Raw genomic sequence first — 19,583 nt, 5'->3', positions numbered from 1 at the left:
CTGAATTTCTTAGGATGTACTGTATACTCTGGGACAGGTTCAGGAATTCAGAGAAAAAAAAACAAGGCTTTGCATTCTTCTGTGCACAAGTGAGAAAGCTCTGGGTGAAGATTTCACCAGTGAGATTGCAGTGTCAAAACAAGAAAAAAAAACAGAAACACAACCTCCGTTCATAATCCTTCCAGACTGGATTCTTTGTGCTGTATTCCTCATTTTCAGGATGCTAGTAATGCATTGTCTTGTAGACCCTGAGCAAGATGCTCATCAACTAAAACAAAATATTTCATACTTTTAGGCATGAAGCAGAAAGACCAAACCATGGAGACAGGCCTTTAGCCCTCATCTGATATCTAGTTGGTTTATTTGATTTTCTTCCAGACAATTACTTAGAACAGATAAATGGTGAAAAATGAACAAGTGAAAACTATGTGGAAACTAATCTCATTAAAACTGAGAACAGGAGTTACTTCTTTATCCAAAACGTTGTGGGAGAATGAAATAATAAGTTGATACCGAGACTTAATTCAAGAAATGGCTGTACGAGATCCTGGAATCAATTAATTTTTAACTACAGATGGTAGTTAAAGGGGCCGAGTAGCCTCTCATTCTTAACCTTTCCAGTGTTCTTATAATGTACAACCAGGCCCAACAGGAAACACTCACATCACAACAAACAACAGGCTTTGAAACAGAGGTCTCCCTCAATGTTTGGACTTACTCCACGGAAGATTAAAAACAAGTAAGGAGCAAAAATATGATCATTAGTAATGAAAGCACAGAGACAATGATACTTCAATAACATTTGATGGAAACTTCATCTGTACTGGCTAATTTGGGGATTGCTGGGGGATACTTCTAATAGACAAATGTATACTTAAGGATTTCATAAAAGATGTCCTTTGGTACATTCCCTTAGTAGATGGGCAATGTGTTTTCATATTGTCAATTCTTTCTTGCATGTATGTAAAGTTGTCCAAGTGCCCCTATAACTGATCACCAGCATATGTAATACCTTACTCATAAGCTAACAAAAAAATCTACCATTCATTAGACCAATGAGGTTCAGGGAGGAGGATCAAATTAAAAGCTTTATCATTTCCCTAGACCAACCAAAATAATGAGCTATTCATATCTTAACAATACTTGTGAGAAATGATATTCTAGGTTTAAGCAATCGTGCCGTTTTATGAGCAAACAGTGGATATAGTTGTGCTGTTCTGGATCAACACACTTCCAACTTGGTTAAAGTTGCCTCAGTGACATTTAACACTAAATATATTGTATGATTATAACAGCTGTGTTACCTTTGAATAGATGTGTGTGTATGTTTCTCCATTTGGAGCTGCAGGAGGTGATACAGTTGTAATCATGAAAAGGCAGCTTATGTCTGCACAGAAAGATACACCTTCTCTGCCTTTGTTATGAATTACATGGTACGGAGGGGATTCAAATATACAGAGGAGGATTTCAAATCTATAGGACCTAAATTACCATAAACGGTTGTTCTGCCCCTTTTAAAGGATGGTTATGAGCACAGAGCACAGACATTAAAACCACATCAATGGGGGCTGAAAAGGGAGCCACACTGCGTTTCTGTAAGCAGTCTGAAAGCAGAGGCACAGTGGGGCAAATCACAGACAGGATCGCCACTCGATAGCAGCTTTAATAGGGCTCTGCTGGCTCATATCTGCTGGGGGCCCTTTGCACAGCAACCCTGGCGAATCCTGTTCCAACATTTCAGATCTGCTAGCGCGCACTGCTGGGCTGAGTTATGTGAATACTATTTAATTTAAGCGTAGCTTTGTTTTTCATGCACAGTAGAGCCCTTCTGAGCTTCTGCAGCACAGGCAGTGCCACTCCCCCCCCAAGTCTTTGTTCCTTTCCGAGTGCCAACAATAACAGGCTGGGTGGCAGCGGCGGCAGCCCACGGCTGATGTGGCAGGAGCGGGAGACACTCGTGCAGATGGCACAGTGGGACTGTCTGCGGCCCCATGCCCCTGCAGGCCCGGGTATCATTCCCCACGTGCTCCGCACACAAAAGACTCGCAGCAAGGCTGCAGTCACAACGGTGTCCAAACCGGATTCACTCGTGGGGCTGTCAGACGCCCACAGAACATGTTCAAAGGCGAAAGAAGACATCTCTGCCAGCATTTTCTCCAACAGCTCGGTGTGTCAGTAGGGCCCACAGATACAACAGAGGGACTCTTGACTGATTACGTGCCTTCTGTTGGACACACCGAAAGCCAGCACTCAGGACAGGGCAAACTAATGGCACACGGAGCTGCCTGCAGACAAGGGCAATAAGCAGGTACCTGGAGAGGAAATCGTAGACAACGAAGGGCAGGTTCTGTGCCTGGAGGATTAGCCAGTGAGATGGCCGATGGCTTTGAACCGAACTGTTATTTGATTTTTAACTTCCTCTTGATGGGAGATATGCATCAAAAAAGCAACAGAGTAATTCAATCGAGGGATGTAAAACCATTCTGATTCTTCAAGGGCAGCTTCTGGTTATTTCAGCCACATGGAGATACTTTCTGGAGCGTGAAACTCCAGTTTTTTACAACATGTTAACTGCAGGACTTGGTGTGGTGTTTAACTGTCTGGGGCCTGGAATTAAAGATGTCCAAGTGCCCACCAGCCTGTAGCTGTAGAACGAACAGCAGTGTTTGTACTATCCTGTACTTTGGTTTAAAGCAAAGGAAATGTTCTGTCGGCTTTCAGTATGTATTTTATTTGAATCTCCTTTAGAATTGGGACTTCCTCTGTTTTCAATTAGTTACTTCAGTAAACTTATGGCCTAAGAAAAAAAAATAAGCAAGTGTGCAGATTCTTTACCATCTGATCAAAACTCGGATTTATCGATGCTTTGGGATTTACTTGCCTCCTCTCTCAGGAACCTAGCCAATTGATACAGCTAATTGTCTTCAGCTTCACTGAGTGCTTAACAAAGAAGAACGTGTATGCAATCTACTTCACTGCACCTCCTTCCTTTTCTTTAAAATTTGGAACTGGCCATCATAACGAACCCATCAGCCCCCAAACTGGAATAAGCAGGCATTGATCAACTTGGCCTTATTACCAAGACTAGCACGGCAGATAAGAGGACAGCACGTTTACCTCCACAACTGTCAGAGTCATCCAATATTTTTCACATCACAGTGCACACTGAGGAGCTGGCACCAACTGGAGGAGGAATGCTGTACTCACTACCAACATTGACAGTTTTGCTGGCCCGTGACAACTCCCAGGGGTCACTGCTATTCTCTTCGGTGTTGAATTGCGTGTGCCTTTCTAAATCTAAAACAGTTTATGAGTCATCCATTCTAAACATGCAATCTACTGTAAGCTGTGTCACTATCTCGTTGTCATAAGCAGGAATCGTGCCCTCCCCCTAACCCTTAAACAAAGCCTAGCGTTACCTCCAGCAGCTCATCTTCAGGCCTCAGTAAGCCATGCTTAGCAACCGGCCCACCTGGTGCCACTGTGGAGATGTAATGATGCCCATCAAAGGAGTCCAGCTCCACTCCCAGCCGCATGGTGTGGATTGGCAGCAACTGAAAGAAGAGACGTCATGGGTGGGGGGGATGCCAGGCAGGCAGTAGTGGCATGCTGTTAGAGGTTGCTGCAGTGTCATTGTTCAATGGGTACATCAGTACAATAGGATTTCTTTTCTAATACATAAGCGGTTTGATGGTGTTCCAGATACTTGAAACTTCACATTATGGACCAGTCCCCACATAGAATTACTGTAAGGACTGATGTGTGTATTTGCATTGCTGTCTAGTAGAACTAGACTAGACTCCCAAACAAAAACACCAATTGTAATTGCAGAACAATTGCAGAAATGCAGTTTTAAAAGACAAGAGCCTGCATTTCTGTCACTGTCATGAGTGCAAATTCAGGGATAGGGAGTAAAACCTTACCAACATTTCCTATATAACAGCTGCATACAATATAATGATGTTCTGTAAATACCTTTTCCATGCACTGATTTTAAATAAATTCTGCCAAAATTCAAATTGCACATTAACATGTTTTTGGAAGGGCAGAGTAAGAACTTATTGTTGTGGGGTGAAGGAAAATAAAACTGCCTAACATAAGAGCACATACTAATTGTCAGTCATAATGAAGCCCATGATCTATTGAAAATGCAAAATTATCAAATGAGTTATTACATTTTAAAGCAGTTGCTGACCAACACAAAATTTGGGATTTGAAGTGAGATTTATTTAATCATCATTCTGACAAGCAGCTACCCTCCTATTACATTGCTGAATGTCACACGCTCATGCTGAATCAATCCCACACTAAATTTCACAAGCTTTCACCTATTTGGAATAAATCTATCTTGCTCACCAGCATTTAACCCTTTATATACCCACCCTGATCTCTTAGTGACATGTTTGATGGCAGCCTTCATGCCAGATATTGATGTTGAGGGCAAATACCTTTACACCCTAAAAACACCAACTAAGCCTCTGGCAGCTACAGGTTGCCAAGAGACACTGCCTACCACAGTGGCAGGTGTATTTTTTTAACAGCCACTAGATGAACTCTAGTCTTTATAACTTACTTCTCCATCTTAGTTGCCTGCCCATTAAATAGGATAAAAACTGTTCAAGCTCCATGGTACTCTCAACGGAGACAAAGTCTGAGCCAATATTTTTTTTTCTTTTGAAAGTCTAGCACAACAGCTAATCCAGTTTAAATCCAAATTTGCACAAACCTTGTAAGTATTATCATGGTTCCAGATGAATATCCTCGGTTACAGAAGCACTAGGGTACCCGAGATACCCACTGCTTACCTGTATTAGAGGGCGTTTGAGTTTTTATCACTAATGTGCTTTTGCTGAACGTGACTGGTGTGACTGCTGCTGAGCCCATCAATAATAATCATTCATAATCTGATGTTCTTCAAACAATCATTCAACATGGAGTCTCTGACCACATGTTGTCATGATTGTCTCCTAGCATACCTTGGAATATTTCTGCAGCTCCGCATCACCTTCAATTACAGGATCCAGTTCAACTACCTAGGACAGAGAAAATAAATCACAAACATCACACAAGGAAAGCACAAGCAAAACGAAAAATGTTGCATATGGACAAATCTTACCAACGTACTGTCTGTATACCAGTTTTAGCCATGCCATGTCAAGCAGGAAGTCACTTACAAGCTAGAAGATGTGAATGTTAACAGTTTTTTCTTAAAATATTGCAAAAGGATTGAGCTAATTTAAGCAATTTAACTTGTAAATACCTTTAAAAGCTACCTGCATCCATCCAACTAATACACGATTTGGAGGTCTTACTGCCTCGACTTTCATAATGTCTATGAGCCCATGGAATTTTGTCATTTGTGAGCTCACTCCAGATGAACAGATTTAGATTCAACTCATCTTTGGAGTCTGTTTTAACTTGCCTATTCAGGCACACATGGAATCATCTCCCCCAATCTTCTATGCCGTTTCACAAACTCTTTATAGAGAGGGACACGTTGGTCCTGAGTGGCACCAGGGATACACATTGTTTATATTGTTTTATGTTGAGGAGTACCGGGACAGAAGTCGCACTAGAGGTGTGAGCAACCTTATATGATCTATGCAAGATGTTAGCTTGTAACCTTAGGCAGTCTCTTGCATATTACTAAATATCAGCAATTTAAAATTTATTTTTAGCATACACTGAGAATCATTAATCTATAGTGATAGAGGTTTTGTTGAATACCAGATCTATGTTGCACAGATATTACTTCTCCTAGTATTCTATGCTGGCAAACCAATGTGAGGCAAGGTTCCTGATGAACAACAATCCAAGCCAAGATCCACATGCCAGCTCGAGTTAAAGACCAGGCAGCATAGCGACTGGACCTTGGAAATGGAGATAAGATTTCTATGTGTGGAAAGTGAAGTGGCACTACTCGAGGCACGCAATCAGATATAAACAGTCTGACTTCGAAACCGTGTTAGTTCTAGTATTAAACCTTTGATCAAAAACCTAATCTTCTGTGCTAGTCATGGATCTTCCAAAGCTAACACTATATTCAAACACTCATTGGCTCTTAAATGTACCTGATAACAGAGCACCTTGGGACAAAGGTCGTTGACCAACTTCCTAGTTGTATCACCAGTTCTAAGGCAATATGTTCTGGACACCTGGGTCAGAGAGGCACACAGCTGTCGACTGATCAAACACAAAATGCCCAAATTATTTCTGCGAGACACCTGGGTTCAGCTGGTGGTTTTATCAAGATGGCCACAAAAAGCTGTGACCTAAAGGACAAGGACCTAATGGTGAAGACCAGTGGGTGAGGATAGTGGTCAAGCTGAAGAAGGAGGCTTTCTGAGCAGTGATTTTGAAGTAGTCTCCTGATTCAACTAAGAATCATCAGCTAAACAAAGGCCACAGCAGCTAAGAAAAGTTCAGGACAGAGTTTGGAGATGTCATGGAAACGGACTATCAGAGTCAGCCTCAAAGGTGCAATAGAAAAACCATTCAACTCCTTACCAAGGTAACACCTTTTCAATGTTGTACGTAAGGCAAACATGATACCTCTGGATAGAAAGACTAGAGTAGTACACCCCATCTTTAAGAAAGTGAACCAGAGGATGTGCTCCAGCTAAAAAAAAGGATTCCTCTCCTTAGCTCTGCAAAACCAATACCCACAGGATGGAGAAATGACGGTCCAGTAGCTGCACCTCAAAATCAAAAGAAAATATGTGGATTCTGCCCTGGCTGCAGAACAACAAACTTCTGTTTTGTTTCTTCTCTCCTGGAAGGTTAGTGGAGGGGGATTGTCTGCTACACAGAGAATGAGGCTGATCAGAGAGTTGGTGAAGCCTCATCACTGTTGTAGCCACTGTGCTATTGTGGTGCAGCAGAAATGGACTTCTGGGTTTACAAGCCAACCTAAGGACCCCTTCCTCATCTCCTCACCCATGTTCAAGGACTTTGGATAATAACCAATAGATCAGTGTCACAGAAGCAAGTGGTGAAATAAGGTTTCTTCATGAGTTTACTCTCTGTGACAGGATGAGGAGCTTGCCAATTTTAAGGAGCCTAAGCCAAACGATTAAGGATTTAGAGAGGCTGGAGCAGGCGATTTGTCCCCTGGAAAGATGGCTCCAAGGGGGTTTCCATTGGAGCTGGGCTTGAAAAGCTTGCTCTACTCAACATGCTGCCACCATGATTCTCATTAGGAAAAGCAATAAAATTGGATGGAAAACATGAAACAGTGCACAAGTACTGTTGGATATATATTTGGTATATATAAATATATACATTTAGGGAAATATGAGTTTCAGGAAGCGCGATTTTCTCCGCAATTTTTTTAAATAACTTTTAAAGAAACCTATAGAGATCAGTTACATTTTCTTTCTGCTTCGGGAGGCCTCTGGAGTGTAATGTATACCTCCTTTAAATGTCTATAAACGCCAGCCAAAGAGCAGAACATAATAAAGGCCAATTTATAATGAGAAGGAAGTCTCTCTGCTCCGGGGAAACCTCCAGATACAAAACGGATGTTGCCATTTTCTGTATTTTATTCACTTTCCATGTAGAACTGGAAATGTTTTGTATCTTTTTTTAACAAATTAATTGCAAAAGAAAGCTCCCTTCCACACAGATACAGTTCAACAAGTAACAGCTGCCAACACTAAGCAGAGAAACCCACAATGGTTAATGCACAGAATCGCATTCTAAGTCTGCCGTTAAGACAGGAAAACGTTATTTGCAAACAATGGTTATTGGGATCTAGCATTTTTAGTCTGATAACATTTTTAAAATATACACGTGTTGTTAATTTAGAAGCTATAGATTTTGGGGAAACACGCATACCATCTAGTGGCAAATTAGTGGCTTTTAAGATCAAGCTTTGGAAGATTAAACCATCTGGTTTATTTCAAAACAGAAGAAGTAGAATGACAGTGCATACAGTACATGTTGAGTAAGACTGGATTCAGTTTAAGTAGTCTTTCTCATACATATGAAGGATGAACGATCAATTCAGGAACACTGGGATTCTACATCATCGGTGGGTTATCTTCACACCCAGTACAGTAGCTGAGAATCAGCTTCTGTTAAAAGGCTGTAATTGTGAGTACCAATGAAGAGAAAAGACTATCTTTTAGCTATCACATCTATCTTAATTATTTCTGTATATTGATCATGGTGCTTACATCAGTATAAGATTGGGGTTTTACAAGATTGTTGTGAGTCTTGATACTTTTGCAAGTTATTTTAAAGCATGGGTGTCTTTTTCAGATGGAGGCAATGGTCACTAACATAAATAATCTAAGATGTCTCGCTTCTTGATCTGGAATAGGACAGTCCACTAAAATCTGATTAAGAGTACAGTGCAGTTTGGTTCAATTGCAGACTAACCTTCTCCCTCATGCTAGAAGGTAGCAGCATTCCATAAAACATTCTGATTCTGATGTAACAGAATGAACAGTATATCCCCACATACAGTGCAGTCCTTATTTGGACAGCGACATTTTTTGTTGTTTTGGCTCTGTGCTCCAGCACATTGGATTTGAAATGAAACAATGACTAAGAGGATAAAGCGCAGAATGTCAGCTTTAATTTGACGGTATTTATGTCTATATTGGGTTAACCACATAAGAATTACAGCTCTTTTTACACATAGTCCTCCCATTTTAGGGGACAAAGCTGACATCCTGCACTTTAACCCCATAGTCATTGTTTCATTTAAAAAATCCAATGTGCTGGAGTGCAGAGCCAAAACAACACAAATTGTGTCACTGTCCAGATATTCAGATACTATGGACTACACCGTACAACACTCCTCAAGGAAAAAAAAAACCCAATAAGTTCCAAAACATCACTTCCATTCTAAAAATGTTCCAGTTTCAATGATGTAGCCTTGTGTAGCACCTGTATGCTTGAGGATCAGGGTTACCTAACAGCCATTTATCTGTACCGCATGACTAAACACTGCTGCTGTAGCATGCTGTCTTTACAGTTCAGCTGGTGCAGGTCCACCGACAGCATTAAAGTACTTATAGCAGAGTGGAAAGGAAGGGCTACACTGGGAAGATGACTCTCTGTACATTGACTTTCAGGTCAATGCCAAAATTAAATGAAAACGTAGAGTATAAGATACCCAAAACAAAAATCCAATTGCACACCCCATGAAAGTTTTATACTGTGTAATGCAAGCTGAATGCTGCCATCAGATCACACCCCAGGAACAAGTCCTTGACAGACAGGCAAAGGGCTTGTTTTAATGCAGGCCAGAGTGCAGGAAACTGCAAGGATCCTGTCCCTTACCATGACCTCATATTCCGGTCCCAGGGCACTTTCCCACTTGGCTCTTAAATGGTCCTGAGGCAAGGTGAGTGGTTCTGGATCTGCAGAAAACACAAAATATTTATGAAGCAAATTCAGACACAGGAAAGTGAGTCTTCAAAATATAAAAGGTCAGTTACAATAACAAAGAAAAGCCACGAGCCTGTGGTGTAGTAGAGACACCCTTAAAAACTGCAGGGTCGTAAACTGTATTCAAAGAATGCAGAAAAGGCCAAACGTGAGCCCAGAAATCTATACTGATTAACAAAAATCTCACAGCTGTGAAGAATAAAAGTGACCAGACAACACAGCTGCACGGCAACATGCTGGCACGAAAATCACAGTGATGGATTATAAGACAATGAATCAAGGCCACAGGAAATCCCAAACCTATCATGAATTTACTAGAAAACAGAGCAAATGATGTACAGTATCACAAGAAATGTTCTGGTTTATTCCCCTAACATTATGCAACAGTTAAACATGGATAATTATCGTTCAAATTTCTGTGAGAAACAAGTTAAAGATTCACGACTGGTCAAAAGTTTATATAAGGAGTAGTATTGCAGCTCTAACTTTACGTAATTCCTTTACCTAGAAATACAAGATCCGTACAAGTAATCTGATTAAATTTGCATTTTAGAGCTATTACAGTGCTCTCAATCACAGATGTTGAAAAATAAATACATCATTTCGAGCAAAGCCTCGGTGAACATCTGCTTTCCAGACACGGGGCTGAAAAGCCAAAGTGAAGTTGAAACAGCCCCTCTATACAAATAACTTCACTAGGAATCTATAATCAATGAGATGTTTGATTTACAGTTCACATAATTACCTAAAAGAGACAACCCCATTTTCAACTGAAGGCACACGCTTCAAACCTCAATTCACAAAGGCGGTTTCATTGAGAGCAGCTGCAGAACCCATTGCTGGGAAAGTCTTTCCTTCAGAATTCAGTAACCTGAAACAATACTTCACAATGACTATTTCATAAGTTTGTAAACCCATAAGGAAACGACAGTAACACTGCCTCCAAAAAGTATTCATCAGCCCCTCTATCCAAAACGTTATGTTATAACTAGAAATTTTAATGCATTGAAACATACACAACAGCTTAAAGGGGCTAAAATATTTTGTATAACAAAAAATTAAAATATGAAAAACAAATATCTTGGTTAGTGATGCATTCAGCCCCTTTTTGCAGCAATTATAGCTTTGAATCTTCTTAGGTATGTCTGTATCAGCTTTGCACATCTGGATTTGGGGATTTTTTCCTTACGGATTTGTTCAAGCTCTGTCAAGTTGGATGGAGGGATTTAATAAACCATAATCTTCAAGTCTATCCACAGATTTGCAATGGGATACAAGTCTGGGCCATTCACATTCCTGTTCTTAAGCCACTCTATTGTGAATGTGGCAGAATGCTTAGGGTCACTGTCCTATTTTTTTTAACAGTTTTTTGGTGACTGAAACAGGTTCTCCTCAAGAATTTGCCCGTATTTGACTCCATTCTTTCTTCCCCGTATTCTGACTAGTACCCCAGTCCCCGCTGAAAGCATGATGCTGCTACCACCACATTGCATAGTAGGGATGGTTACATGTATGATGACTGGTATTCGGTTTGAACCAGCCAATATTTCTTTCAGAAGGCTCCAGATTGCCTTTTTGCCACATGGTCTCAGGGTCAGCCATTTGCTATTACTGTATGTGGCCTTTTCTCAGGAGTGGCTTCTTATCTAGAAGCTAAATCAGAGATTGCCGTCCTCTGATTGTTGCAGAGATTATTGTCCTCTGGACAGTTTCTCCCATCTTAGCCATTGAATTCTTTAGTTGTAAGGATGCTCACTGGTTGCTTAGTCACTTCTCTAAGCAAAGGTGCTTTTCTCCCAGTTGCTCAGTTTGGGAGGATTGCCTGCTTTGGGAAAAATCTGAGTGATTCTGTATTCTTTTCACCTTGGAACTTTCAAGACCCTAGGTATGTTTTTAGACCCCTCCCCAGATTTATAAATTCTATCACAGAGTTGTACAGACAGCTCCTTGGTAATTCTGCTCTGACATGCACATGTCAATTGAGGAACCTTTTACAGACAAGCGTATTTCTTCTAAAATCATGTCAGCCATCATGTCAATGAAACTGACCCATTCGAATGCACTTCATTCGAGTTTTAGAGTGATCTCACAAGGAAATTAGTTCCACCTGGGCTCAATTTAGAGTATCATAGGAAAAGTGATGAATCCAGTTAAGATTCTTGCACTTTCTTGTAAAGTACATTTCCAGAACTTTTGTTTCACTTTGACATTATGGAATACTTTGTGTAGATAAACGTATTTTATTTAAGTCTGCAGTATAAATTGTGACACGCGGGCAAATATTTTCTGAAGGCACTGTACAAAACCTGACTGAATATCCTGTATGAAAACATTTTGAAAAAGATCTTTGCGTTACTGAACATTAAAATTTTAAAGCCAACCAGCCAGGGCAAAACTGGGATTTTAGGAAGGAGGAAGGTTTACAGGACAGATAACAGAATAGGACCCAGGAGAGGACTCTAAGAGAAGAGAAGAACAGGGACTCTAAAGGAGGAGCTGAGGAAGACTCCAGCATCATCTTCCTCCCACTCCTCTTCACCTGACCTTGGACACAGAGAAATGAAAGTGGGAACCATTTGTTTGGGATAGCCTGGACCGGAGAAAATGCCTAAAAACCACCCAAACAACTACATGGAGGACGTTTGAACGTTTGTTTGGTAATGGGGGTCCTATGGGGAACTTGTTTCGTTTAGAATGTGTGTTCTTTGTATTTGTTTTCGTATAATGTGCTCTGGGTGTTGGGTAGAGAGTGGTGGCATACTCTGCTACCAAAACAAACATTATTCTTGCAAGTAGGGGGTAACCCTAACTATGACATTTGCTTTTAGCAATTTAACCATTTTGTGAAGTGATTTAGTGATTAGATAATCTAAAAGACCTGTTGAATCATTGAGCCTAGATAACGTCTTATAAACCCCTTCTGCTGAGAGTGCTGGTAGGTGACATCACAGAAACAGATCAGATTACACTACAGATTACAGGAGAATGTCCTGTTGCAGATCAAGATCCTAATTCCATCTTGAATAAGGGCAGGGCTTGTCCCTTGTCATGAGAGTGCCTGACAGCTGTTATAGCGTAATCGTCTTACAGTATCCTGTGTTGGCAATTCAGCACTCAGAAACCTTTTTTCAACTTCCTCTGGTATCAGTCTTGGAAGGAGTGAGTTATCCGAATTGGCAAAATAATATAGTGAAGGGATTTTAGAATCACATGCAAGAACACAGGCCCTTGTAAACATACAAACTGAGCATGCCTGCAACCAAGATTATACTTTACATCCAGAAGGAGAACTCCATTCTGACATTACTTATTTTGGAAGTTTCAGGACAAAAAAAAGTAACCTTTAAGCTTAATTTAAGACTGCTATTAAAGGAGTAGATTCCTGTTTGGTCACTGTTTGCAAAGAATAAAGATTGTGGTTACTGTATATTCATATTTTCTGCTTATGTTAAGAATATGCTATTTTAAACTCTACTGAAGTATTCTAAAAAAAATTCACTGTATTGCACACATTTTTCTTAACAGCTCTTTTTATAGCACCATCGCAATTTCTTGATTTCAGAAGACTCTGGATAAGAAAAGCTTTGTTTTTCCAAATTGGTATGTAATGTAATATCTAAGTTATAATGATACTTGTCCAGGGGGTCAGGAATTCTCCAAATAATTATATTGATATTTAGGCAGTGTAGCTCAGGTGAGAAATGAATCATTTTATAATGAGAGCTCCTTTTGGAATGCTTTTAAAAAGATATTAAAAGGTGTCAAGCAGTGAAACACCTGAATGAGGCCCCGGGCTATGATGGAGAACTGTGCAATTCACATGTGGGTCACAACCAAAGAGGTAGTGCCAATTTGCAATGTGTAAGGAATGTAGGACATTCACTTGAATAATCAGCACGACCCTCCTTGATGCACCATTTTACCACCAAAGGTGCTGCTCAGATATTTAGTGGAAGCAATTAACAGAAGAACATGTTGACAATGTCAAAGCTTACTCTTAACACACTGAGACAGTTTCACCGAAGGGAGAAAACGGATGTAACAGTACCACAACAGGTGTCACCTCTGAACCTTGAAATGACAGAAGGTTTGGATTCCATCCAGATCAATGATCCCTGCTGAGCGCAGAATGACTGAAGTAGAACACGCCACTGCACACAACTACTGTCTTACGGTCTGCGACTGCATTCGTTTTCCTAAAGAAAAATGCAAATACGGTCCTAACCTGAAAGTGTGCCTTCTCTTCTTCATTTTTGAAGTGCAGCCAGCTCCGATTCAAGTCTGATTTTGCAATGTGCAGTTGATATCTAGGGAACCTCCCAACAGCACCCATCCATTAATGTCATAAACATGCAATCTTTTTTAACAGAAGAAGAAAGCCTGAGCACCAGAGAAAAAAAAAGGGGGGAGGAGGCGGCTATATTGTTTTGATTTAAAATGCCTATCGTTTTACAAGCTGTGCGATTCCCCCTTCGGGAAATAGGCCCCTGACAAGCCATCATTGTTATCAGAGGATCACATCAGCATGGTGCAACAGAACACTTTATTTATACATTTGGCAGGTATAATGGCTTGTCTGGATTAATTAGGCTAGAGTGTAACATGAGCCTTGCTACAAGCTCCAGTTCTGAGCCCATCTTCCGCTGCAGCTCAACTATCTTGACATTTATATCTGCGCTGCCTTCTAACATGACCGTAATACTGCCTGGATCGCACAAGCAAGACGGCCTGACGGAGACTCAGCTGTGTAAAGTGACTGGCTGCCCCAGGAGTGACCCCAGCCCAAAGCGGCATGGCTGTATAATGTTCCAGTCCTGAGTAACGTTTAGCTGGTGGGAGCCGAGTCATTAAAACCCAAACGGCAGCTATCAGTGACAGCCTCGGCATAAAAAAAAACACTATTCCAAGTGCTTCGTGCGTGGAGCTCTTTCTTTAACGCTATGTGGGTTGGTGTCAAAAATTACAGATTACGTTTGGAGTTGTCTCAGTATAGGCCCCACTCCAGATTGAAAACAATCGGTCCGGGACAGTTTGTCAGATACAATGGATTCAAGTTCCATCCAGTTCCATGCATTCTTAAATATTTTGGGGGGAACAAAACGGTTCAACTTCCAAAACTGCATCACAGTAGTTGAACTGTTACTGAGATAATAAAAAAGACTTTTCAGAGTATCATGAGGTTATAAAACTAGATTGCAGTTCTGTTTTTTACCAAGACGCCCAGGTTTTAAACCTCAAAATAGTCGTGGCAGAACTGCTGAGGCTGTAAAGCCACTGGCAATCCACAAAGACTTTCCATGGGATTTTGATTCCAGGGAAAAATTGAACAAGTTCAGGAAGCGCACACTAGCTGAGCAGTTGGAAGGTATTAAATGATGCCAAAACAACCTTCAGATAGAGGGCCTTACCATCTGCCAATCACGTCCAACTAGGTGAATATAATTATATATATATAATTAATGTATACTCTTTAAAAAAATCTTCAAATAATAATCAAAACTTGAATGTTCAAACTGAACACATTTAGAGGGTTGTCTCAATATAGGGACCTTTCCAATGTGATCTGTTCTAGGTGTCTGTTACAACCAGCTAACTATTGTAACAATTAAAGGTCTGGTTTCAGTAGAATTCTGAGATAGAGCATACTAGAAGATGAAGATGAAGCATCCAGATCTGTAGAATGACAAGTGCCTGGGAGCTTTTAGAGATGCCCAAGATAAGTTTCCTCCTTCTACCTTCTCCTTAAGCCTTAAGGTAATCAAATGTCTTCCAGACATAGAAGAGTTTGAGAAAGAGACAATATTCTAGACTGTGTTGTAAACCAGATTTATAAATGAGGGCAATACCTGTCAATAACTTACACTGAAGTCCTACATCATGTGTACTGATCAAAGCTAGCTGGTTGCAGCAGTTATTCTTTGGGCAAAATCCTGCCTGGTCCTCTGGGATGTTTGAGAGATGATTAAGAATCCATGCCCCACCCAAAGTTTCTCATCCCATAAGTCTTCCGAGCATCTATAATGCCATCCACCATGCAGTCCACTGACTTTTTCCAATGGCTCAATGCTAATGTATTAAGCAGAATGAAGGAAAGGGAAGAAGTCTCTGAAAAACTTTAAAAGTGTTCCCATGAGGTCTCCCACCCTGTAATCATGTGTATTGTAACACATACGGCCAACATTACAGGTTGTTGCGAGCCGGCTTGCCAGCGCGGTGACATCACCGCCCTTCCCTGTGAATAGCAGGGACCTCAGCGGCCGGGCTGATGGGAGATCTCCCTTTAGCTAAGCTGGCTGGTTCCCTGTTGAGTGACGCCAGAGGCCTGGGTTCGAGTCCTCAGCAGTGGGGGGCCGACCTGAGGCGGCAGCGGCGAGGGCACATACCCACGTGAAGCAGAAAGCGCTACAGTATTACCATCTTGCCACTAAAAAATCAAATGAGAGGCAAAAGCATTTCTGGTCACCTTTACTGTGCACAGTGGTTGCTAAGCACAGCAGGGTGCTCCTGGTAAGTGATGGTGCTTCTTCTCTTGCATTGTGGAAATCCATTAACATACCAATGTCATAAACTGGATACTGGAAATGGAATCACCAGCCTCCCAATGAAACTACCCAAGGTTGTGTAACCTCAAACAGTCCTTTTCAAAACAAAGCAAATTCCAGATGAGCTTGTTCGCCTTGTAAATCCACTGAAAGTAAAAGGTATGTTTAGGGATAAAGTGGGCTACCTCTCAAGGATCTGAATTTTGGGGTATATGAATTTACCATTGGAAGAGTAAAATGTATTTCAAGTACAGTAGGTAGCTGCATCAGAATGTGTAGGCTGCAAAGGAACAAGTAAAGGTTTATTCCATGCTCCAACGTTTTGACTGTGGAGCTTTCTTCTTGTGTTTTTTTCTTCTCTTTTCAGCATGAAGAAAAATGTATAACTCTTTTCATGTAACCGTTCCACTAGGCAGAAATCCAATGACGAAAAGGGGACAGCACAGTGGAAGCTGTACTGAGGGAGAAGGATGGGGCTTACCTTGCGTTATCTGCGGTTTTATGTCACTGAGCATCAGGTCTGTGGGTTCAAAGACAGGTCCCTTCTGGGCATCCAGCTTGACTTTGATTTCAGCTGACCTCCTGAGAGACACACGAGAAGGCTCCCTTACGACTGTCAGGAAAAAAACAAAAACAATAAGTACGATACATGTTTATCCAAGTTAATATTCACTGTTGAATTTCATATGGGCAAGATTTGGGGCTAGAGATACGCGACTCTGAGTCCCAGGTCTATGCACCAAGGGCAACAGAGTCCTGTAAAGAACAAATATTGCATGAAAAAAGACAGCCCTGGCAGAACTGAAAACAGACTCAACCTGGATCTTAACGTTCACTCTTAAATCTACTATCTGACCAACATGAGATATGTTTCAGAAGCTTCTATTTCATTATTATCGGGTCATATCCTGAGTGATCAGGGTCATCACTTTTAGTACACAAAATCAGTGGCTATCAAAAGTATATACCCCTTGGACTTTTTCAATATAGAACTACAATGTGTTTATTTACAATTTATTTGCCATTGATCAACACAAAACACACCACAATGTCAAAGTGAAAACAAGTTCCTACAGATCCTACTAAATCAATAATAAATATAAAACATAAAATAAGTATAATTATTCACCCCATTTCACTATGACACACCTAAATAGGCTCTGGGGCAGCCCAATGTCTTTAGAAGTTACACACAGTTTGTTGAATGGAGTCTGGAAATTGTTGAATGGAAAATGGAGTTTGTTGGATGGATGAGTGACAAAAAACTGTGGAAAACTTCAATTTTATGTGGAAGACTCTGAGACCAAGTTGAAAAAGATTCTATGGTTTGATGAGACCAAAATTGACCTGTTTGGCTTCAACAGTAAGTGTTTTGCTTGGCACAAGTGTAACAGTGCACATCATCCTGAAAACACCATCCCTGTTGTGAAGCATGGCGGTGGCAGTCTCATGCTATGGGGGTGTTTTGCCACATCATGGCCTGGAAGAGGTGTGAAGATAGAAGGAAAAAAGAATGCAGCAAAGTACAGAGAAATCCTGCAGTCTGCAAGAGACATGGGACTTGGGAGAAGATTCATCTTCCAGTAGGACAAAGACCCAATGCAAACAGCCAAAGCCATACTGGAGTGGTTTAAATAGAAAAACGTCAATGGAATCTGGAATGGCCAGTCAAAGTCTGGCCTTCAATCCAATCAAGAATCTGTGTGAGGAGTTGGAAATTGCGTTCAACGACTTTTCCCATCCAACCTGAGGGAGTTTAAGCAATTTTACAAAAGAGAATGGGCAGAAATTGCAGGGATCAAATATACAAAAATGGTACAAACGAATTTAAGAAGACTCATGGCTGTATTTTTTTGCCAAATGTGCCTCTACCAAATATTGACTCAAAAGGACTGTATACTTATTTAATCAGTTATTTTCCGTTATATTTATCATTTAGAAGGATCTGTAGAATTTAGTTTTCACTGTTTATAGAGTGTTCTCTGTAAATTAATAGCAAAAACTCCCAACTAAACACATTATGATTCCACACTCAAACACAACAAAAAGTAACAAAAGAGTGGGGAATACTTTTGACAGCCACTGTATCTTTCAATTTATAAACACTGAGTTTAAAAAATGATTCTATAACAAAGCGAGCTATTTCATAACTTTTTTGCAGTTACAAAGAGATTTTCACAACAATGAAGGTACTTTATTTGCAACCAAATGGAAAATGCCATCCTGACCTCCCACAACAATTCATCAGTAAGTCTGCATTCTTAGAATTTTTACACGTTTTATTAGGTCTATTTGTCTTGTTAAATATTTTATGGAGGTAAGTACTGTAACAACAGCACTGAATCATCAAACCTGCTTGTTTAGGGAAAAAAAGTAATATACCCATTAGAGATTTTTACTACAAGGCAGGTGTGCCTCTCACAGCCAAATGGAAGAGCCATCTTCATAGTGTGACCTCCTACAATGCAATTGCTCAATGTGTCTTAGAATTTTTACATATTAAATTTTTATCTATCTTTTATGTTGCGTATATACATCTTAACTATTGTGTTAGGGTCAAGTAGGGATATAAGCAGTTTCCTTATTCTGACGATTCAGATATCTGCTAGGTAATTTTCGAAACCCCAAGAATGAATTAGAATGTTTAATATATACAGTATAGAAATAAGAATTTCATGATCAGTTTACACACTTTCATCTCTCAAACAGTTAGGAATTAGTTACATTCATAAATTGAGGCATACTTTTTACTTTTTTTTTTCAAAAAACACCTACAGAGCTTTCAAAGAGATGCTTTGGACCAAATACCACCATTGAGTCACAGTTCAAAGTGTGAAACATATCCACTTATACTAAAATCAATCTCTCCCAGGATCATTTTCAGAAAACATGGTTCTTATGATGTTTTGTACAATTAAGCAACAGAATATCTACGCTGATTACTTTAATAAAAAAGCACTTAACCATGACCTTTGACTGTGAGTGTCCTCATACTGAACACCTTTAAAAAGAGGAGCACGGTAAAACTGAATACAGTATGTTAACCTATGAATTAGTCACAGAAGTTTAATGTTTATTGACCTGACTGTTTTACAAAGCTACCTGATTTGACATGGTATTACCTGGAAGATTCAGGCTGGGAATCTGATTTACACATAATAAAGAAGGTAATCCAGATTTTACAGGTTAGTTCAGGAATAAGATCATCAGAAAAAGTATCCTTCACAGCCAGGCTAGACCAGAAAAGAATGTCAAGTACATGAAAGAAAGATCATTAGAGTTATATTTATTTTCAAGAGCAGCAGGTTTGGGACTCAGGTTGGTAGTTCTGGGTAACAATTTTCTGTTTCACTAGACTGCCTGGTTCGAACTAGGCCTACAGAGAGATGTGAACAATTTCAAAGCTTGCACGCTACCATTACAACTGGCCTTATGACTGAAAATGAAAGCATGTTCAAATTTGTATTGATGCTGTTGCATCTTTAATAAATTGGACTACTTCTAGTCGGTGGTAAAGCTTCTCACCTGGTGCTTTGAGTTTCAAATTCTAATTTCTAAAACCCATCCTGTGTGTGTGAACGTTTTGATACTAGATTTGGCAAAAGTATTTTTTAGAAAAGAAAACCACATTAAAATGTGTAG

The 19,583-nt window shown here is 40.2% G+C and overlaps 1 protein-coding gene across 4 annotated transcripts in view; it reads right to left on the bottom strand.

Moving 5' to 3' along the window:
- Window positions 1–19,583, bottom strand: part of patj (PATJ crumbs cell polarity complex component) — a 223,598-nt gene that overhangs the window by 178,986 nt on the left and 25,029 nt on the right. For all 4 annotated transcript variants that reach the window (XM_088599125.1, XM_088599129.1, XM_088599126.1 and 1 more), the window contains exons 12-15: window positions 16,423–16,554; window positions 9,292–9,371; window positions 4,977–5,033; window positions 3,420–3,554 (exon numbers count right to left, since the gene is read on the bottom strand). In XM_088599125.1, coding sequence (XP_088455251.1) covers window positions 3,420–3,554; window positions 4,977–5,033; window positions 9,292–9,371; window positions 16,423–16,554 — 404 coding nt within the window. The remainder of the gene's footprint in view (window positions 1–3,419; window positions 3,555–4,976; window positions 5,034–9,291; window positions 9,372–16,422; window positions 16,555–19,583) is intronic.

Source organism: Lepisosteus platostomus, chromosome 11 (assembly GCF_059453375.1).
Source record: "Lepisosteus platostomus isolate fLepPlt1 chromosome 11, fLepPlt1.hap1, whole genome shotgun sequence".
Taxonomy (NCBI): domain Eukaryota; kingdom Metazoa; phylum Chordata; class Actinopteri; order Semionotiformes; family Lepisosteidae; genus Lepisosteus; species Lepisosteus platostomus.
This window is presented reverse-complemented; position numbering and strand designations above follow the sequence as displayed.